Source organism: Echiichthys vipera (assembly GCF_963691815.1).
Source record: "Echiichthys vipera genome assembly, chromosome: 13".
NCBI classification, from domain to species: Eukaryota; Metazoa; Chordata; class Actinopteri; order Perciformes; family Trachinidae; genus Echiichthys; species Echiichthys vipera.
In genome coordinates, this window is record NC_139838.1 from 11,938,457 (window position 1) to 11,956,290 (window position 17,834).

The 17,834-nt window shown below is 42.6% G+C and overlaps 1 protein-coding gene across 1 annotated transcript in view; it reads left to right on the plus strand.

The window, feature by feature from the left end:
• The window catches only part of csmd2 (CUB and Sushi multiple domains 2), a gene marked incomplete at both ends in the record, with an annotated part of 266,970 nt that overhangs the window by 180,580 nt on the left and 68,556 nt on the right, over positions 1–17,834 (plus strand). The window contains 6 exons of the mRNA XM_083925070.1: positions 4,807–5,009; positions 5,201–5,392; positions 11,737–11,875; positions 12,126–12,313; positions 15,504–15,698; positions 16,465–16,581. Coding sequence (XP_083781196.1) covers positions 4,807–5,009; positions 5,201–5,392; positions 11,737–11,875; positions 12,126–12,313; positions 15,504–15,698; positions 16,465–16,581 — 1,034 coding nt within the window. The remainder of the gene's footprint in view (positions 1–4,806; positions 5,010–5,200; positions 5,393–11,736; positions 11,876–12,125; positions 12,314–15,503; positions 15,699–16,464; positions 16,582–17,834) is intronic.

Sequence of the window (17,834 nt, forward strand, 5' to 3'; positions counted from 1 at the left end):
CCTTGGTGAGACATACAGTAAGTCCACTTCACTAAATCTGTAGTTTATTCATCCCTCTTGTACCCCGCTCACCCCCAAAGCAATTGCATTAAGAGGAGAAGATATCTTTAAATGGACTTTCCCCACTGGAAGCTAACACCTCTCTTCTAAGTTCCTTTTCAACTTTGGATGACTAGCTGTGAAGCATTTTGTCTGAAAAGTTTGAAATTGTACATATATAAAGGTAGCAGTGGCAGCAGGGTTTTCACTTAAAAGCATGACCATAAAGACTAAGACTTGCGAGTAAAAGAAAGAAAAAGACGGAGAGATTTGTACATGTCAGTATCAACATCTGTTCTTGCTACCTTCCTGCATCACTCTTATCCTCTCACCATCTTCTCTTCTTCTCCATATCCTTATCCCGCCTCCCACCCTTCATTCCCAGAATGTGACAAAGACAGAAAGGCTATTTAGCTCTTATATAAAATAAACCAATTATCCTAACATGCAGCCGACGTCCATCCTATCCATCCGGTCTTTCAACATAAATTCCTCCATCCTTCAGAGCTTCCTCTGCTCTCCATCAACCTCTTATCCCCCTGCCATCATTTTCTTCTTCCAGAAACCCTGCAATGATTAACGTTGGTCTTGTTTTTGTTCCCTCCCTCACCTTCTCTCAATGTAGGTCTTCCTTTCCAACCACCTTTCCATCTTCTTTTTAACACATAAATCTGGAAGTAGAACATGGAGCCATTCAGTGTCTGACAGTCCTGAAGGTTGCATTAGAACAAGAGATTCATCAGCACATGAGCATGGATCCATCACGTGACCAGTGCTTGATGACGCCTTTGCTAATGCAAATCCCCAGAACCATCAATTACTCACTCCCATCCTCAATGCTGTCGCAATACACATACATGTGTACACGTGTTGTACATATGCACATTAAAATTTATGCTGAAAGGTACACACCTGTACATATATTAGAAAAAAAAGTATATATATATATATATACAACAACTATTTTTGTTTTACTAATGATGGCAAACACGTCAGCATCACCTGCCTAGGGTATGTGGAGTTGGAGTATATGTAAAAGGATTGTAGTACCTAAGGGTTTCATAACAGCATCTGCATGACAAGCATCTGACTGCCCGAGGCACTTACATGACAGGGATGCAGGCCTTCGAACATAAGCCTTGGTCACTGGAAGTGGAAAGGCTTGCCAGGATGGTAGTGGGAGATAATGCTGTAGTTTATCTGGGCTGGTTTTGAGGAGGCTAACTAGTATAAGGGCATTTTTCACAACAGAAAATCTGAACAAAAGATTTAGTTGTTTTGTCACATTTTATACATTTGATCTTTTTCGTCACCTACATGAGCTGTGTTTTTCTGAATTTGCAATCGGTTGGTTTATAAACATCTCTCCCATTCTCTTATCCTCTCAGAATTAAATTGTAGTTTCCTCCAACTGGACCCACCAGTTAAGAATTCATTAATTCTTGGACAAACTAAAACCTACACTGTCCATTTACATTCACTTGACAACTTTCCTGCTATCTTCCTCTCTGCTTTGGTTGCCAACAGCTGTCCTTCCTGTAATTAGTCTGAGCCATCCAAAAAAACGTTTTCACACTATAAGGAATTGGACTGAGACGACCTGTTCTCGTCAGACCAAGGTTTGGTCAGGACTGAGGTCCAGGGGAGATTTTTGGTTTTCTTCAAACTGAAAAGTCCATATCAAACAAGCTAGGTATGAAAGAGCCCTTAAAATCTGTGCACACATTTGGAAATGATCACACACCTTATTTTTTTAGTGCTTAACTTTAATATTTGATTTACTTTTTGCTTTTTAGTCTCTACTTTTTTAGAAATACCTGCAATCGCATTTTGAACCTAAAACATACCGGGGTCTGGCCGACTGTAGTTAAAGCCCATGTTTTTGTGGATTTTCTAATTATGTAACTTGTTAACACCTTTTTGCATTATTTAATATATTTCTGCGAATTTTATTTAACAGACCAAAATAGTTAATAAACGGTAGATGTGTCATCTGCGCAAGGTGTCGTAGCTTGCACTTGGGAGCTGTCGGTGCATTGCAGGGTCAATTGCCCTTCACAAGTGCTCCTCGGCAGTAGTTACTAAAGAATGATCACTTTTTCACCCACATTTTTTGATTCAAACCACTGAGTTGTTGACACCCATCTCTCCTATCTTTAAATTGCCGCCACCATAAACAAAATAAATGGGTGTCTCCCCTAACTCAATAGACTGAAAACTTTAGGATTTCATTATCTGTGCTACAAGAGAAAACACAGTTGTGTGTGCCTTGTAATTTAAGTTTGGCAGCAAATCACAGTTGGTTGTTTGTGAGGCCCTGAGTACTAAGGAGAAGTAAACAGGTTTTGCTTGCTGTCTCTTCTATCTACTCTAACAGCTCATATATATTAGTAATGTGTTTCTGTTTTTTTTTATTTGCTTTGTTATTATTTTCATTGAGCTTCGAATGATTATGAACTATGCTTCAGCGAATATTAGCAAGATGTAACTAGAGGAATGATTACAAAGAATTTGATTCGTATTTTATGATGAAATTCAAAACGTCATGCACTGCTTTGCATACATGAGGTTAATGTGTGTACTGTATGTATCTCTCTCCCACGCCTATTTACAGGTTTGTAATGCAGCATACCGGTGTACATTAGCGTGAATGTCTACTTGTGTGCCTGTCTGCATCTGTTTGTTTTATATGCACTTCTTTCACAGGCATTGCGAAAGGACTTGTCAAGTAGGTTATGTACAGTATCCAGACACACACGACACATTGTTGAGTAGCCTCTGGCTGCTGCTCACACATCAGACGGTATGGGATTCGGAGTCTGACACCAATTATGCAGAAACTGTAGAAACTTGTTGCTAAACCCGACATATCAGTGGGTTGCTGTTTCTACTCTGCATCATCTGTAGCTCAAGGCTTTGTGTGTGAGTGTATGTGTGGAATGAGGATGTTAAAAGCCTAAAAAATACCATAATTTCCTCTGGATCACTGGGACAGAGATTAACATTCAACAACACGTTAGATCTAATATTATATTTTGGGAAAATGACTACTAGACAGATTTATAATAAGCTTGTGGACAAAGTAATAGAATAAGCAGAGCTCTACAGACTGTTCTTTAAAAACGAATTTGCTGCATGAAGGTTTTATCACAATAAGTGTTGTTTGCTTTATATTAAAACTGAAATTATTGAAACATGGGATGAGTGAGAGTCAGCAATATGCTTTGGGGCAAAATGGTTTTCATTGAGTTTTCATAATTAAATATTTTGATTTCATACATTTTTTGATGTGTTCTTTGAATAATTTTAATTAATTTTAAAGTTATAGAACACAAATATCATGAATTTCCATTAGGTTAGGATGCCTTTGTTGTTAGACTTGTTCCGATACCAGTAATGGAAATGCCTCCAATACTGCCTAAAATACTGGCCTCAATAAATGCGAGTACGCAAGTCTATGCACCGTTCCAATACCACATAATTTAGCCCTGAAAAAAATCCACTTTAAAGCTCTTTATTCATATACATTTTCGGTTATGACTGACTGCCAAACTACATAATAAATAGTTTCGGTCGAAACACAAGTTCAGGTGTCGTAATTGGTATCAGGAAGAATAAAGAAACAAGTTTTTACTGCAGTACCAAGATGTGAGTGGTGTTGATGGTATTGAAGTATCTCACTATCTTTGTTAAATGCATACAAGATATAACACATCCAAGAAGAGTGGGGTTCACTTCAACACAATTGATTTCCTTTATTTTGAGGAAACCTTCATCTCATTTTGCCCTTTTTTGAAGACATGCAAAAAAATGTATTTGAGACTTAGACACCGGATGAAGCAGCTGAGAAGCTGAGAGCAGTTTGTTTTTTCAAAAAATCCTTTATATTGAGTGGCCCATGTCAACATTACCACCAGTCTCTCATTTGTTCTAAAATTTTCTAGTCCTGCTGTGCCCATCGAAAACACATACTAACACATGTTCACACTCAAGACTCCAAGCAATACATCATTATAAATCCACTGCATTGGAACTGGCGTACACACACAGACACACAGACACAGACACACACACACACACACACAGACACGTACACACTCAAACGTACACAACTACAGTGCATTTCACATCTAGTGGACCACCAGCTGGCTGACAGCTGTCTGCGCCAAAGTGAAGGGTAGATATTTTGACAGCATCATCTTCCTGATGTTTAGATTAAAACTATTAAATGTTGTGGCAGAGATACTTGCTTGAATGACATTATGGAACATCCATTGAGTGCTCTGGATCCAGCGTCTGTTATACACTATAAAATTTGCTTCCTTCCTTTATACTTTCCCTGAACCATGTTTTTGTCTTCCCTCTATTATTATTCTCTCCTTTAATCAAGTCAATACCATTGATTCAAGTCGTGCAATGATTCTTATCAAATGTTTGATTCAATAATTTATTTCCTCCTCAGCTCTGGCTCGCCCTTTTCTACAAAAGAAAACTTTAGAAACAGTAAATTATATTGCTAAAAGCCTTGGTGTTTTATACATGTCTGCATTTTTATCATTTTGTTTAATATTAGTCTCCATATAACACAAAATATTGAATCTTGATAGTAGCCTTTTGGAAAGATGGATGGAGATAAGGTACAGCTTTTTATCCAACTGAGGCTGCTTTTTGTTTGTTTTGTTTAAGTTTAAAGCTTAAATATATCAAAATGAGTGTTTTCTGTCCACTATACTGGCCTCTAAAGTATCTTGTCTTTGTCTTTAACAGTCTCCACTTCCTGGTCTACCACACGGAGGAGGTCCACGATGTGCTTCGGATCTGGGATGGGCCCCAGGACGGCGGGGTACTGCTGAGGGAGCTGAGTGGCTCCGTACTGCCCCCGGATGCTCATAGCACCTTCAACACTGTTAGCCTGCAGTTCACCACAGATTTCTTCACCAGCAAGCAGGGTTTCGCTCTGCAGTTCTCTGGTAAGAAGAAGGGTTAAGAAAGGGAGGGGATTGATGTTAGGTGAACCTGGGTTAAATGGCTGGGCGGTAACTCGGCGTGAAGACAAAAAAAAAGCACCACTCAGGCATAACTGTGAATTATGACAAAAATACTCCTTTTAAATCATGTAACATTTTCCTGTCAATGATTGAGTGTCCTCTTGTTCCTTCAGTCTCCACTGCAACCTCCTGCAATGACCCAGGCATGCCTACTAATGGGACCCGCGGCGGTGACAGCAGGGAGCCCGGGGATCATGTGGCGTTCCAGTGTGATCCTGGCTACATTCTGCAGGGGGCCAACAGAATCACCTGCACAGAGATCAATGGCCGCTTCTTTTGGCAACCAGATCCTCCTACTTGCACAGGTATTACCACAGCATGCAGTAATGCGTTATGGCTACTGATGCTATGTACGTGAATAATGAACTATTAATTTTTTTAGGGAAACACTTGCAGTTTATACCTAAAATCTCTGTGTGTAAACATGTTTTGAAATTTTAAATGATAAAAAGCGAGAAAAGTATGAAAATGAAAGTTGTCTTATAAAGTACACTTTGCCCTACATTCTACCTAATGCAGTCTACTTTATCAGCTCTCTTGCTAGTCTGAGACAGGTAGACAATACAGATTCCTAACATGATTACTTAACAGATTCCTTAAGTGAATCTTAAGTGGCAAACCCAATTGGTGTGTTCCCTAGACGTTTCCTGAAGTCACTGCAGCGAACAGAGAGATCTGATTATCCTGTCTCAATAGCAACACAGACCTCTCTCTCAGACGTCTACTCTTTTACAGTCCATATATATATATATAAAAAAAAAAAATTTATATACATATATATGCAAAACTATTTGAATTAACAGTAGCAGTTAAGACCTTGTAATTAGCTGCCTTGTTTAATTAGTGCTTAAATAGTTTGGTAATTTTTTTGTTGAGGGGTTGGGCAGGAGACTTCTCTGAGAGTTACAGGTTAGATTATATTAAGCAGTGTCAATGGGCATTCATCTTCAATTAGAAAAAGCATCTGTCACTGAGACTTCCTATGGGGAGGCATATACAACATACAACAGAGGACTACAAATAGCAGTTGTGTTTGCTACTTTGAAATAGGTTTGGGATTAATATATAATAATACATCAATGCAAATTATTATAATTATATAACTCTTATGTATTAACAGAATATGAACACATTTAACTAGGGGTGTCCCCGACTAAAGATTTTTATAGTCTAATCTGACTTGTCACGTCTTGCCTATAGTAGACTACATTGTTGAATCAGTTTGTTTTTTGTTTTTTTGCTGATCCGGGGAGGCAAGGCATAGACATGAGGCAGACAGTGGCGGGTGCGCTTGAGTCCAGCGCTGCGCGGTTACACGTGTCAGGCAGAGGGTTACTAAGAGATGTGATTTCTGATATGGGTATCTTATTAAAAGTATTTGTTGTTAGTTGTTGTTAGTTTCACTTTCACGGCGCTGCGTCAGACTGTGTTGGATTGAGTGTCTATAATGAAAAACATCAAATGGGCAAATATTCAAATTAAATGATGCTGATGATTAAACAGTAGTAAACTGTTGTATTTCTGACGCCCAGATAGATTTACTCCCAGCCAAGATGCGTTCTGACTCTGCCGGATCCTGGATAGTACAACTTAGTCTAAGAGGGGGAGGTGGTTATTATGTCACACTAAGGAGATAGATTAAAAGCACATGAGTTATTTTCACATTTTTAGCAACAGTATTTATTAATAGGCTTATATGTATGCCCAAATGGGCTATTTATCATGTTTTTTTGTGAGAAACCAAACATCTTTATGTAAAATAAGACTTTCAGCACCCCCAGAGCCAGAATAGAATAATCCATTGTTTCATAACCAGATTGTGCGCATTTTGCGAATCAGGCTCCTCGAAGTAAAGCGTCAAATAGTCGACTATTCGGGGTTACCCCTACATTTAACAAACTTAAAGTGTAAATTTTTGGGTTACTTAACGAAACCTCGGTTCTTTGATAACAGAGTGAGGTGTTTCATTATGGGAAATCGCCTGACTGTGCTGCATACCTGTACATCCTCTGAGAAGTGGTGGTGAGGCGCTCCATTTTACTGGGCAGAGAGATGCTGGATGAAGCTGAGAGAGAGCGATGGTTAGGGTGGAGGTGATCAGCCACTGAAAGCTCCACCACTGGGGGTGCAACCAGCCACAGTTTCCCCATCCCATGGATCTTTAGCTTAGAGTAGCCTATGGTGTGAAGCTTACTTTTAAAAGGAGTGGACCAGTACCTGCTCATTTCTTTCATGCAGGCAGGCACTGCTGGCAGGAGTTGTTTTGACGGCGGTTTGGCTGCTGAGAGCCTCTTACCGTCAAGTCTCTCTATGCCCCCTCAGCGTCCAGGGCTGCAGGCCACTGAATCCCTAATTTGGAAGTGGCCCGTCTGCAGACCTTGTACAGGTCACCGTCCACTGGGGGAACAGAGTCAGACGCACATGGAGGTCTGGACTGTTGAACAGGAAAAGTGGAGTTCTTCCTCCATTTCATCCACGCTGAGGATGTCAGAGTTGGCATCACCCTCTGCTTCCTCACAGCCCAGGCCCACTTCAAGGTGCTCCTCGAAAAGCAGAGGCATGACCAGGGATTCAGCGTCCATCATGTCCACCCAGCTCGTCGTGGTTGTGGCTCCTGACAAACAGGGGTACTGGTTGTTGGACACAGCCACTCTGAGCTTCCTTTCCAATATTCCTTTTATTATCCTTTACGGTTTGTCTATGAACCGTTAATCAGATATCCAAGCTAGCCTAGATAAGCTCTGAGAGCTTACAAAGACTCTTCACAAGAAGACAGCAAGAATGATTTAGGAGGGGCCAGTCATCTGTGGTAGTATGAGGGGGCGTGACCCCTGCACAGTTTGACCTGTCTTTCACAGATATACTTTGTTTGTCACACCAAGGCGATTCCCATAGGGAATCACAGAACAAAGTTAACAAAAGAACTATTCATTCATTGATATAATCTATCAATCATCTGAGTTTTGGCCAGATATGCATCCATATACGCATTTTGTCTTTTTGAGAGGTTTTGCTTACAAACAATTACCTGTTACATAGGGGGTATTTTCCAGAAAACATTTAGCCTGCCTCCAAACAATATGTACAAATCATTTACTTTTTGTCTTGGTCGTACACAAGCCAAGGAAAAGTTTTTGACTACTGTGGGAGGTTTTCCCGTTGGATGAGATGGAGTCACGGTCTGCCCTGTCAGAGGCAGCCGGTTCTGGGTGCGTTGGTGCTAATCGTGCTGATGTATTCACTTCCAAGCGTAATTTTTTTTCTGAAAGTTATAAATAAGTACTATCGACTTCAATTTCCCCACGACTGTGAAAAAGCGTATTTGACAACATGCTCCTGTTTGGGAGAAATAAACGTCCCTCAATGCATCGCTCCTCTATGACTGAATGAGACACACACTCGTCCTTAGCAGCATATCGCGCAAGTGGACGTATTTATCTTCGCACATAATCATTTTAGATCACAAATGCGATCAATATTGTCTCACTGTAAAGCGCTGCCATGTCTATATTATACGTTATTTGAACATTAAAACATACAAACCTGTTCTAGTAGAAACCCAAAATACAAGTATGAACCTGAAAATGAGCATAAAAAGCAAAGGTGGGGGACTCATCATCTATGTAAACAACCACTTGTGTAACCCAGGACATATCTCCTTAAAGAAAGTCTCATGTTGCTGGGAACTCGAGCTGCTAGCTGCGGCCATATTATCTGCCGAGGGAGTTCAGTCACGTGATCACCGTCTGTGTTTACATCCCTCCGAGAGCAGACGCTGCCACTGCCTGTGACAAGATCCACTCAGTCACTGCAAGGCTGCAGACACAGCACCCTGAGGCATTTATGATCGACTCTGGGGACTTCAATCATGCAACTTTGGATTCTACTTTGGCTGTTTTTCATCAGGTTGTACACTGTCCCACCAGAAACAACAGGACAATTGTTGACAAAAAAAAGACAATCTCCTGTATGCTAATGTAAGCGATTCATACAGAGCGACCACCCTCCTCCCACTGGGGAAGTCTTATCACAACCTGGTTCACCTACAGCCACTGTATACCCCCCTGGTCCAAAAACAGCAGGTGACAACTTGCACCATCAGGAGGTGGTCCCCTGAGATGGAAAGTGCCCTGAGGGACTGTTACAATACCACAGTCTGGGATGTGCTGATCGACCTGCGCGGTGAGGACATAGAGGGGGTGACACATTGTCTGACGGAGTACCTGAACTTCTGTGCAGATGTGGTCTCCCCTGTCAAGACTGTTCGCTGTTACCCTAATAACAAGCCATGGGTAACGCTGGAAGTTAGGGCTGTCCTCAACAAGAAGAAGGCTGCCTTCAGGAACATGGACAGGGAGGCCATGAAGGCAGCACAGCAGTAGGTGAAAAACTATGTGAGGGAAGCTAGGAGAAAGGTGGAGCAGAAGCTAAGGGAGAACAACATGAGGGAGGTCTGGGAAGGTGTGAGGACCATCACAGGTCACAACACAAAGGCATAGCTACAGGGGTGACAATGGAGGACAATGGAGAGGGGGAGAACAAGCTGAATTACTTCTTCAACAGGTTTAACCAGCCCTTGTCCCCCTAGCCCCACCCTCACTGCAGCCATCTCTCCTTCTTCCCTCTACACACCTCCCCCCCGGCATCACAACAACAGCCCCCTCCTCCTCCACCTCAACACAATCCCCGCCTCACATCACCACAGACCAGGTCAGAGCACAGCTGAGGGAGCTCCGGCCCAGAAAAGCAGCAGGCCCGGATAAAGTGTGTCCGAGACTACTGAAGACCTGCGCTGCAGAACTGGGGGAACCACTACAACAGATCTTCAACCTTAGCCTGCAGCTAGGGAGAGTGCCTAGGCCTAGGAACACCAGGCCCAGCAAGCTGAATGACTTCCGACCGGTGGCACTCACTTCACACCTGATGAAGACGTTGGAGCGGCTCTTCCTCAGCCCATTCAGACCCCAGGTACAACACGCCCAGGACCGCCTGCAGTTTGCGTACCAGCAATATGTTGGCGTGGAGGATGCCATCCTCTACATGCTGAGTCCACTCCCATCTGGATAAGGGAAGCGGCACAGCGAGGATTCTCTTCTTGGACTTTAACAGCATCAAGCCCCCTATACTTCAGGACAAACCGAACAGAATGGGACTGGAACCCTATCTTGTGGACTGGGTCAGAGACTACCTCACTGACAGGTCACAGTACGTCAGGCTGAAGGACACCATGTCTGACACTATGGTCAGCAGCACTGGAGCCCCTCACTTCTGCTACAACTCGGAGCTGTGTCACATACAGAAGTACGCCGATGACACAGCCATCGTGGGATGTATCAGGGGTGACAGAAAGGAGGCGTATCGGAGTCTAGTGGGGGTCTTTGCTCTCTGGTGCCACACTAATCACCTACAGCTCAACACCTCCAAGACAAGGGGCTGGTCATTGATTTTTGGAGGTCCAGACCAAGACCGTGATGAGTCCTGCTAGAGGGAGCTGAGGTGGAGACTGTTGAATCATACAAATACCTTGTGCTGCGGCTGGACAATAAACTGGACTGGACCACACACACCAGCCACCTGTACAGGAAGACACAAAGCAGGTTGTACTTCCTGAGGAGACTGCGGTCCTTAAACATCTGCAGCAAACTGCTGTGGATGTTTTACCAGTCTGCAGTCACCAACTTCTACACTGTGGTGTGCTGTGGGGGCAGCATATCCGAGAAGGAAAACCTCCAGACTGGATAAATTAATCAGGTGGGCCGGCTCTGTGGTCGGCATGAAACTGGACTCGCTGGTGGCGGTGGCAGAGAGGACACTGGACAAACTGCTGGACATTATGGACAATGCCAGCAACCCCCTGCACACCGTCATCAGCAACCAGAGGAGCCTGTTCAGTGGAAGGCTGCTCTTGCCCAAGCGTAGGACAGGCTCAAGAACTCCTTTCCTGTCCATCAGGCCATCACACACTACAACTCCTCACTCAGGGGGAGAAGGAAATATAGAGGACAGAAGGGAAGGAGTGGGAGTCACTCACTGTGCAATTAATAATCTACTCTTACATACCTGGATACTTATCTTCTTCTTATTATTTGTTGTGCACTAACTTTATCCACCACTTAAGTGCAATAATTTAATCGTGCTGCTCATTTCTGTCATATACAGTCATACATATTTGATCTTATACATTTCCTCTACATTTACCTTATCTGATATAATTTTCTGTGAATTTTATTTGACCTGTATTCTTACATTTACCTCATATATATATATATATATATATGACTAAGAGTTTTTTGTGTACTGTTTATTGTTTTTTTATACCTTCTGTATTTATTTAGCGAGTTACCAATAAGAATTTATTGGTTATCTTATACTGTATTGTTTTATACCTCCCTTGTGTTTTTTGTAAGCTGCTGGAATATCAATTTCCTTGCGGGAGTCATCCCAAAGGATCAATAAAAAGAAGTCTAAGTCTAAATCTAAGTCTATAATATGTCCACTTTCATAAAGATTTGAATTTGAAATTAGATGATATACCATCAAAATACTTCTGTGTCGATTAGTCTTTTGGATTAATATTCAATAGCTGAAATATGGTGTTTTAGTGGTGTTTGCTGATGACATTTACTATTGATTTTTTCCCTTTCCGTAGCTCCATGTGGTGGGAACTTGACAGGTCCTAGTGGGCTGATTCTGTCTCCAGACTATCCTGAACCTTACCCCCATGGAAGGGAGTGTGACTGGACTGTTAGTGTCACGCAGGACTATGTGATTGCCCTTAGCTTCAACCAGTAAGCTTCAATTGCACACATTTATTGCAACATGTGTGTTTGAAATTTAATATTTATGTCTGCCTATGTCTATCCTATTTAATATATAATAGTACACAATACAAACACCATGAAAGTCCATGCATGTTTCATAATATTTCATCCTGTCCCCTAATAAAATACAATTATAAACATTTTAAAATGATGCCAGTGAAGCTGGCATGTGAGCTGCAAATGCTTATGTGAGTTTTATTTACATTTCTTCAACCAGGTTCAGCTTGGAGCCCAGTTATGACTTCTTACATATTTACGATGGGCCGGACTCCCTCAGCCCCTTGCTGGGTAGTTTCTATGGCACAGACGTTCCAGATCGCATTGAGAGCAGCTCCAACACGCTCTTCTTGGCTTTCCGTAGCGATGCTTCCCTCAGCAGCAATGGATTTGTGCTGCAGTACACAGGTGGGCACCTTTTTGGTCACAGGAATGACTTGGAAAAACTACAGTATATGCCTAATTGGAGAAAACTATCTGGTGGAGATTTTGATTTTATGTGTTTGCATGTGTAGGAGTTTTTTCATCCTCAGCTTTTCATCTCCAGCGTCTAAAGATTCTGAACAATCCCCTAAACAATTCATGTTTTAGAATTCCTCCTCTGGCAGAGTGAGAATGGATTTACCCTCTGCTGTTTATCGACCTTGCAGATTGTTTCTTTTTAACTTTCTCTAGTGTGTAGTCCAAAGCGAGTGAGATTAGTGGTGTGAAAATTGCTTCAGAGGAAGATCGGGGGGGGGGGGGGTTGCTGCATCCTGAGCACCACCATTCCATTTGTGCTAGTCTGCTAGGGCGTCATTATTGATCCGTCCCTCCTCTAGTGGCAAGTAACACAAAGAATTATGAAAATGAAAAGCTGACAGCATGTGTGCCTAAGCTCTATTTGATCAGTGCTTTGCAGCTGCACAAAAGGCTCCTCATAAATTACAGCAAACAACGTTTTATTGTCTAATGTCTATGCTTAGCTGACCGCAGCCTGTTGTTTGGGGGAGCCCAAATTAGCTCACACAAGGTGTTCTATACTGCACACATGGTCCAGAATGATCCCAAACCTCCTTGACAGACAGCTACTTTGTTTAAGGATAGCACATCTGTGTTTCTGCATTCCTGTTTCAGCTTCACAGTAACGCCTCAGTGCCTGTATGTTAAAGCCTTCTCCTAACAGATATACAGACGCTGAACAAGCTCTAAATTAGACTGGGCATCTTCGTTAAGGGCTTTGCTTGAGAAAACATTGTTAAATCTTCCTAAATCTCCCAGTCTCAATTAGAGCTGTTTAAGGTATTTAGACGTTTAACCAATTCTGGATCGACCCTGAGCTCTCTGTTTCCTTGCTGGTGGGATTTGATCTGTATAAGAAGGTCAACTGATTTCAGAACACTACCTGTTCACATGATATGGCTCTTTGCAAATTGTACATTAATGGAGTGACACACAGTATTTTGTTAAGACCATGTTACAGAGCCTACTCCTTAACTCACTCCCAGCAATATTTTCTGCAGTGTGTGATATAGTGTGTGATATTGTATGACCAATCTGGTAGAGCAGATGGACCCAGTGTGTGGCTCAGAAAAACTCCCTCTCCCCACTTCCAATTCTCCACACTAATGAACCATAACCAAATAATACATAAATTACCTCCTCAGTTTCAGACAAACAGCATGGCACAGAAGCATGTTTGGCTGCACGTTTGGATCTGGTTGGTGAGGAGGCAGTACGTTGACTAGATGGCCAAGCTAGTATTTGGTCAGCCCGCCGCTGAAAATTGCATTATAAAATCTGCCTGAGGTGTTGTCTGCCTCTTTACCAAGCACTCGTTATGTCTTTCTGTTTCCTTGTCTCTGGCCATGTCTGATTAGGCTCTCCAGGGAAATGTGTGGGCAAAAACTTGCCATGCCTGAGCCACATTTGAATAACACACAGACATAGACAGATACACACATACAAGCACTCTCATCCTTGCGTCTGTCGAATCCAATACCCTCACTAAACTCCTAAGCTCATTTTCCCTTCACATCACATCACTTAGTCTCCTTTGAGAATTTCCTAAAACAGATGATGCCACTCGCCCTATTTCTCTCACACCTACAAATGTCCCGGGGCAAGGCTTGTTAAATCGGCCATCTTCATTGCCCGACCTTCTCACCACTGGCTTGTGTCCAGAGTCAGTCCACACCTAATGCCTGCTACATCCATCACGCCTCCGCTGTCGCTTGCCAGGTGTGCTGCTTTAATGGAGGAGGTGGCAAGGGAATGTTCAGGTCTACATCAGCCCACGAAAGGGCCCAACCTGTCTAGAACAGGTGCCCTAGGAGACGGACCGACAAACCACATGTCTGGCACCAGCCATTAAGGGCTGCCTCCTGTCTGGTCAGCAGGTCCCCAGCTTTCAGCTTAGAAACTAGGCATTTCATCCAAGGTGCTACATGTACATTTTTTTGCACATAGGGAAATTAACCTGATGGGTCAAAACAAGTGTCTGTTGTTCATAGTACAAATTAAGCCCTCTCTAAATTGCAGATGGTGGAAAAAAACAAAAAAACAAATAATGTTAGTAGGACCTTTTACTTTTTGGTCCTCTTCAGTAAAGGTAGACAGAAAATATACATGGAAAAGCTGTTCCAGGGAAAGTAACATCATCAATTCTGAGACAGGTAATAGAATAGCTTTTGTAAGTACTATTGGCATACGAATAAAGTAGAAAGTCGCCTTGTTTGTTGGCATCCCAATTGACCTTTACAAATGTGTTTACCATTTAAAGTTGCTTTCAGCTGCTTGATATTGAGATAATGGTGGCTCTTGCACATTTTTGTGAGGAACTGAATTGAAAGTTGAAGTGTTCCTAATGAAATAAAACATTTGATTCATATTCCATTTGTATGTGGGCGGAGTGTTGAGTCATTGTATATAAAAGTTTGCTGTGAGACTAGCGTGAACTGTGTTTAAGATTGAACTGAATTGCTTTAGGCATTTTCCCTATGTTTATTTTAACTGTAAGGGTGTGAAGTATGCCAAATTGACAGGCCTCCCCTCACATGCACATTTTCTACCTAAGAACAATGTGATGGTAGATTGAAAGAGACATCTTTCTTACGACCTCAGGAGTGGTGATTGATATGTGGTTGGATACAGTGTGCGTGAGTGTGCTGAGGCTGAGTATGTGTGTGTGTTCGTAAGAGAACGCTTGCGTATGTGCATTGTCTTCTCTAGTTGACTGCACAGCGAAGCGTTGTGTGCAGTCAGCAGACCTTGGGCCAGAGCAATGCCACTCTCAATCAGCTGTCTGTCTGTCTCCACAGCCATACATACCTCCAGCAGCCACAGATGAAAGGGCACCATCAAGGGCTGGAGAGAAAAGTGACAGTCAGTGAGATATATTTACTGAAAGAGGAAAGTACAGGGTTTGCAGGGGGAAACAGGAATGAGCAAAGTAAGCGACAAAGGAAGGAAGGAAGAAATCTGAGAATATCAGGAGGAACCTTAGGCAAAAAACAATTTCTATTCCAGTATCACTGCTGCAGCTTGATGCAAAAACCCTCTTATTGAATACCAACACATATTTCCTTCTGATTTTCCACCGTGTTACCTCTCTCCACAGAGAACCCCAGGGAGTCTTGCTTCGAGCCGGGCCTGGTGCGCAATGGGACTCGGGTGGGCGCTGAACTCAAGCTGGGCTCCACTGTCACCTACCACTGTGACAGTGGCTACACACTAGAGGGAGACCCAACCCTCACTTGCATCATGGGTGGAGACGGCAAGCCGAGCTGGAACAAACCCAAACCCATCTGCATTGGTAAACACTGACATCTGGAGACGGTTGTTAGGAACACAAACCTCATCAGTGCTTATAGGTTTTTCATATGTAAACATGTATGTATGTATGATTATGTGGTTTTTGCCCAGAGATATGTCCTATAGGTATATGTGTAGGACTGTGTGGGTTTTGCTAATGTTAATATATGTGAGGGTGAAGCCTTAATTTAATCTGCAGTTTGAAGAAAGCTTCTTATTTTGCATATCTGCTCCTCACACACGAACAACCTGCGTCATCCCGGCTATTTTCTGACATTCCCATGACATGACTGGCACACGCTGTGCACATTCCCTTGAAAAGGTGGTAAAAGATCCTAGACGCCACTGAATACGGCTCTCATAGCGTGAAGCCTTACTTACACGTCAGGTGGAATACATGCACACATCACACACAATTTCCCGCAAGCAAAATACACATTCACAAACATGGGATCAGAATTTGCACAAAGCTGCAAGCAGGTGCAGAGCATTTTTAGGGGCTTTTAACAGGAGAGGAGATTCGGGTCTCATCTCACCAAGCCTAACCCAGAGGGACACTTGAAAAACATTGCAATTTCACTCTGGCAAACACCAGGGACACCTTCCACCCGAAACCCAATCAGACAAGAAAAGTAATTTAGGAGTAATGGAACAGAGGGGATGAAAAAGCAGGAGGTTGGGGAGAAATGGAATCTTACACTATTGGCTTTTGACCTTCCTTCTCTGTCTGCCCTGTTTCTTAATGACTCATCTCTGTGTCTCTCCAGCTCCATGTGGTGGACAGTACTCAGGTTTGGAGGGAGTGGTCTTGTCTCCAGGTTACCCTGGCAACTACAGCAGTGCAAGAACCTGTCTTTATTCTGTGGTGGTGCCCAAGGATTACGGTAAGCCACTGAAGAGCACTGTGTTGTTGTCTTTTTCCTAGCAGATTTGTAATTGTGTTTGTGTGTGTGTGTGTGTCTGTGTGTGTGTGTGTGTGTGTGTGTGCGTGCGTGTGTGTATGTCCGGGGGTGTGTGTGTGTTGTAATTAAGATGCAGTTATTCTATATTGCACAAATGCCTTCATAAGACTCAAACTGTCCTAAAGTGCCTCACAAATTTCCACATATTCTTTCACTGTGAAAAACTAATGAAAGTAAGAAAGTATATGTACACCTGCATATTCTTGGTGACAAATGTGTTGGAGACAACAAGTTTGTGGAAAACTTGTACAAGCTCCAACACACATTGTCTTCTTAACTTGCAGAGGTTTACTGAATGTTTGTTTTTTCATATTTTCCTACACACAGTAGAATCACAGAGATTGATAGTTCTCATATCCCATTGTCATATTACTTTGGTAGAGCAATTCAATCATTATCTTACCCACTAGGAGTACAATATGTCCGTCTCCCATGCACACACAAACACACACACCAAAAATAATTGGTGTCTGGAAGATCCAGAGTTTCTGGAGTTTCACTACTTTTCGGCAGTTCCCTCTTAAAGGTCACAGCTTGCTTCCAATATTTAATCTGATACTGTTATAGCAGCAAATGATTCAGAAAGCAAAACGAAGCAGAAGAGTGACACAGCTCAAACATGCAAATACAGAAGCCAGCATGTTTCACTTACATGCCCACAATGTCTCCCTGCTTGACTCTATGTCTGCCTTTTTCTGTTTAATCTTGTGTCTCTCTTCCCTTTGGCTCTCTAATGAGTCATCTCTCCTCTCTCAGGGGAAGCTCAAGTCCTATCATTGTTAAATTACACCAAACAGCAGCAGCCGGCATGTGTTTCGAGAACTTCACCCAAGTCTTTTGAATGTCGAGGTCATGACGCCCATTTCGAGGTCTGGCGCTGCTCCAAAATGACTGGGCACCAATTCTTCTTGGACTCTTTCAGCAACATATTTCACTCAATGGAGTCAAAGCAAATGGAGGAAATTGAAATAATTAATGTCTACATTTGCATTTTCCTGGAAAATGACAGCAAGGCCCAGGGCGCCGTACTTTGTGGTGCAGAGCCACGATTGCTCTTGCCTCCATTCTTGCCGCTTCTCATTAGGGTGATGCACAAGCCCTAATGATAGGCTATTTTCCTCGATTCAGGCCAGGGTGGATTTCACAGCAACCACTGCCTTTTTTTTATCATATAT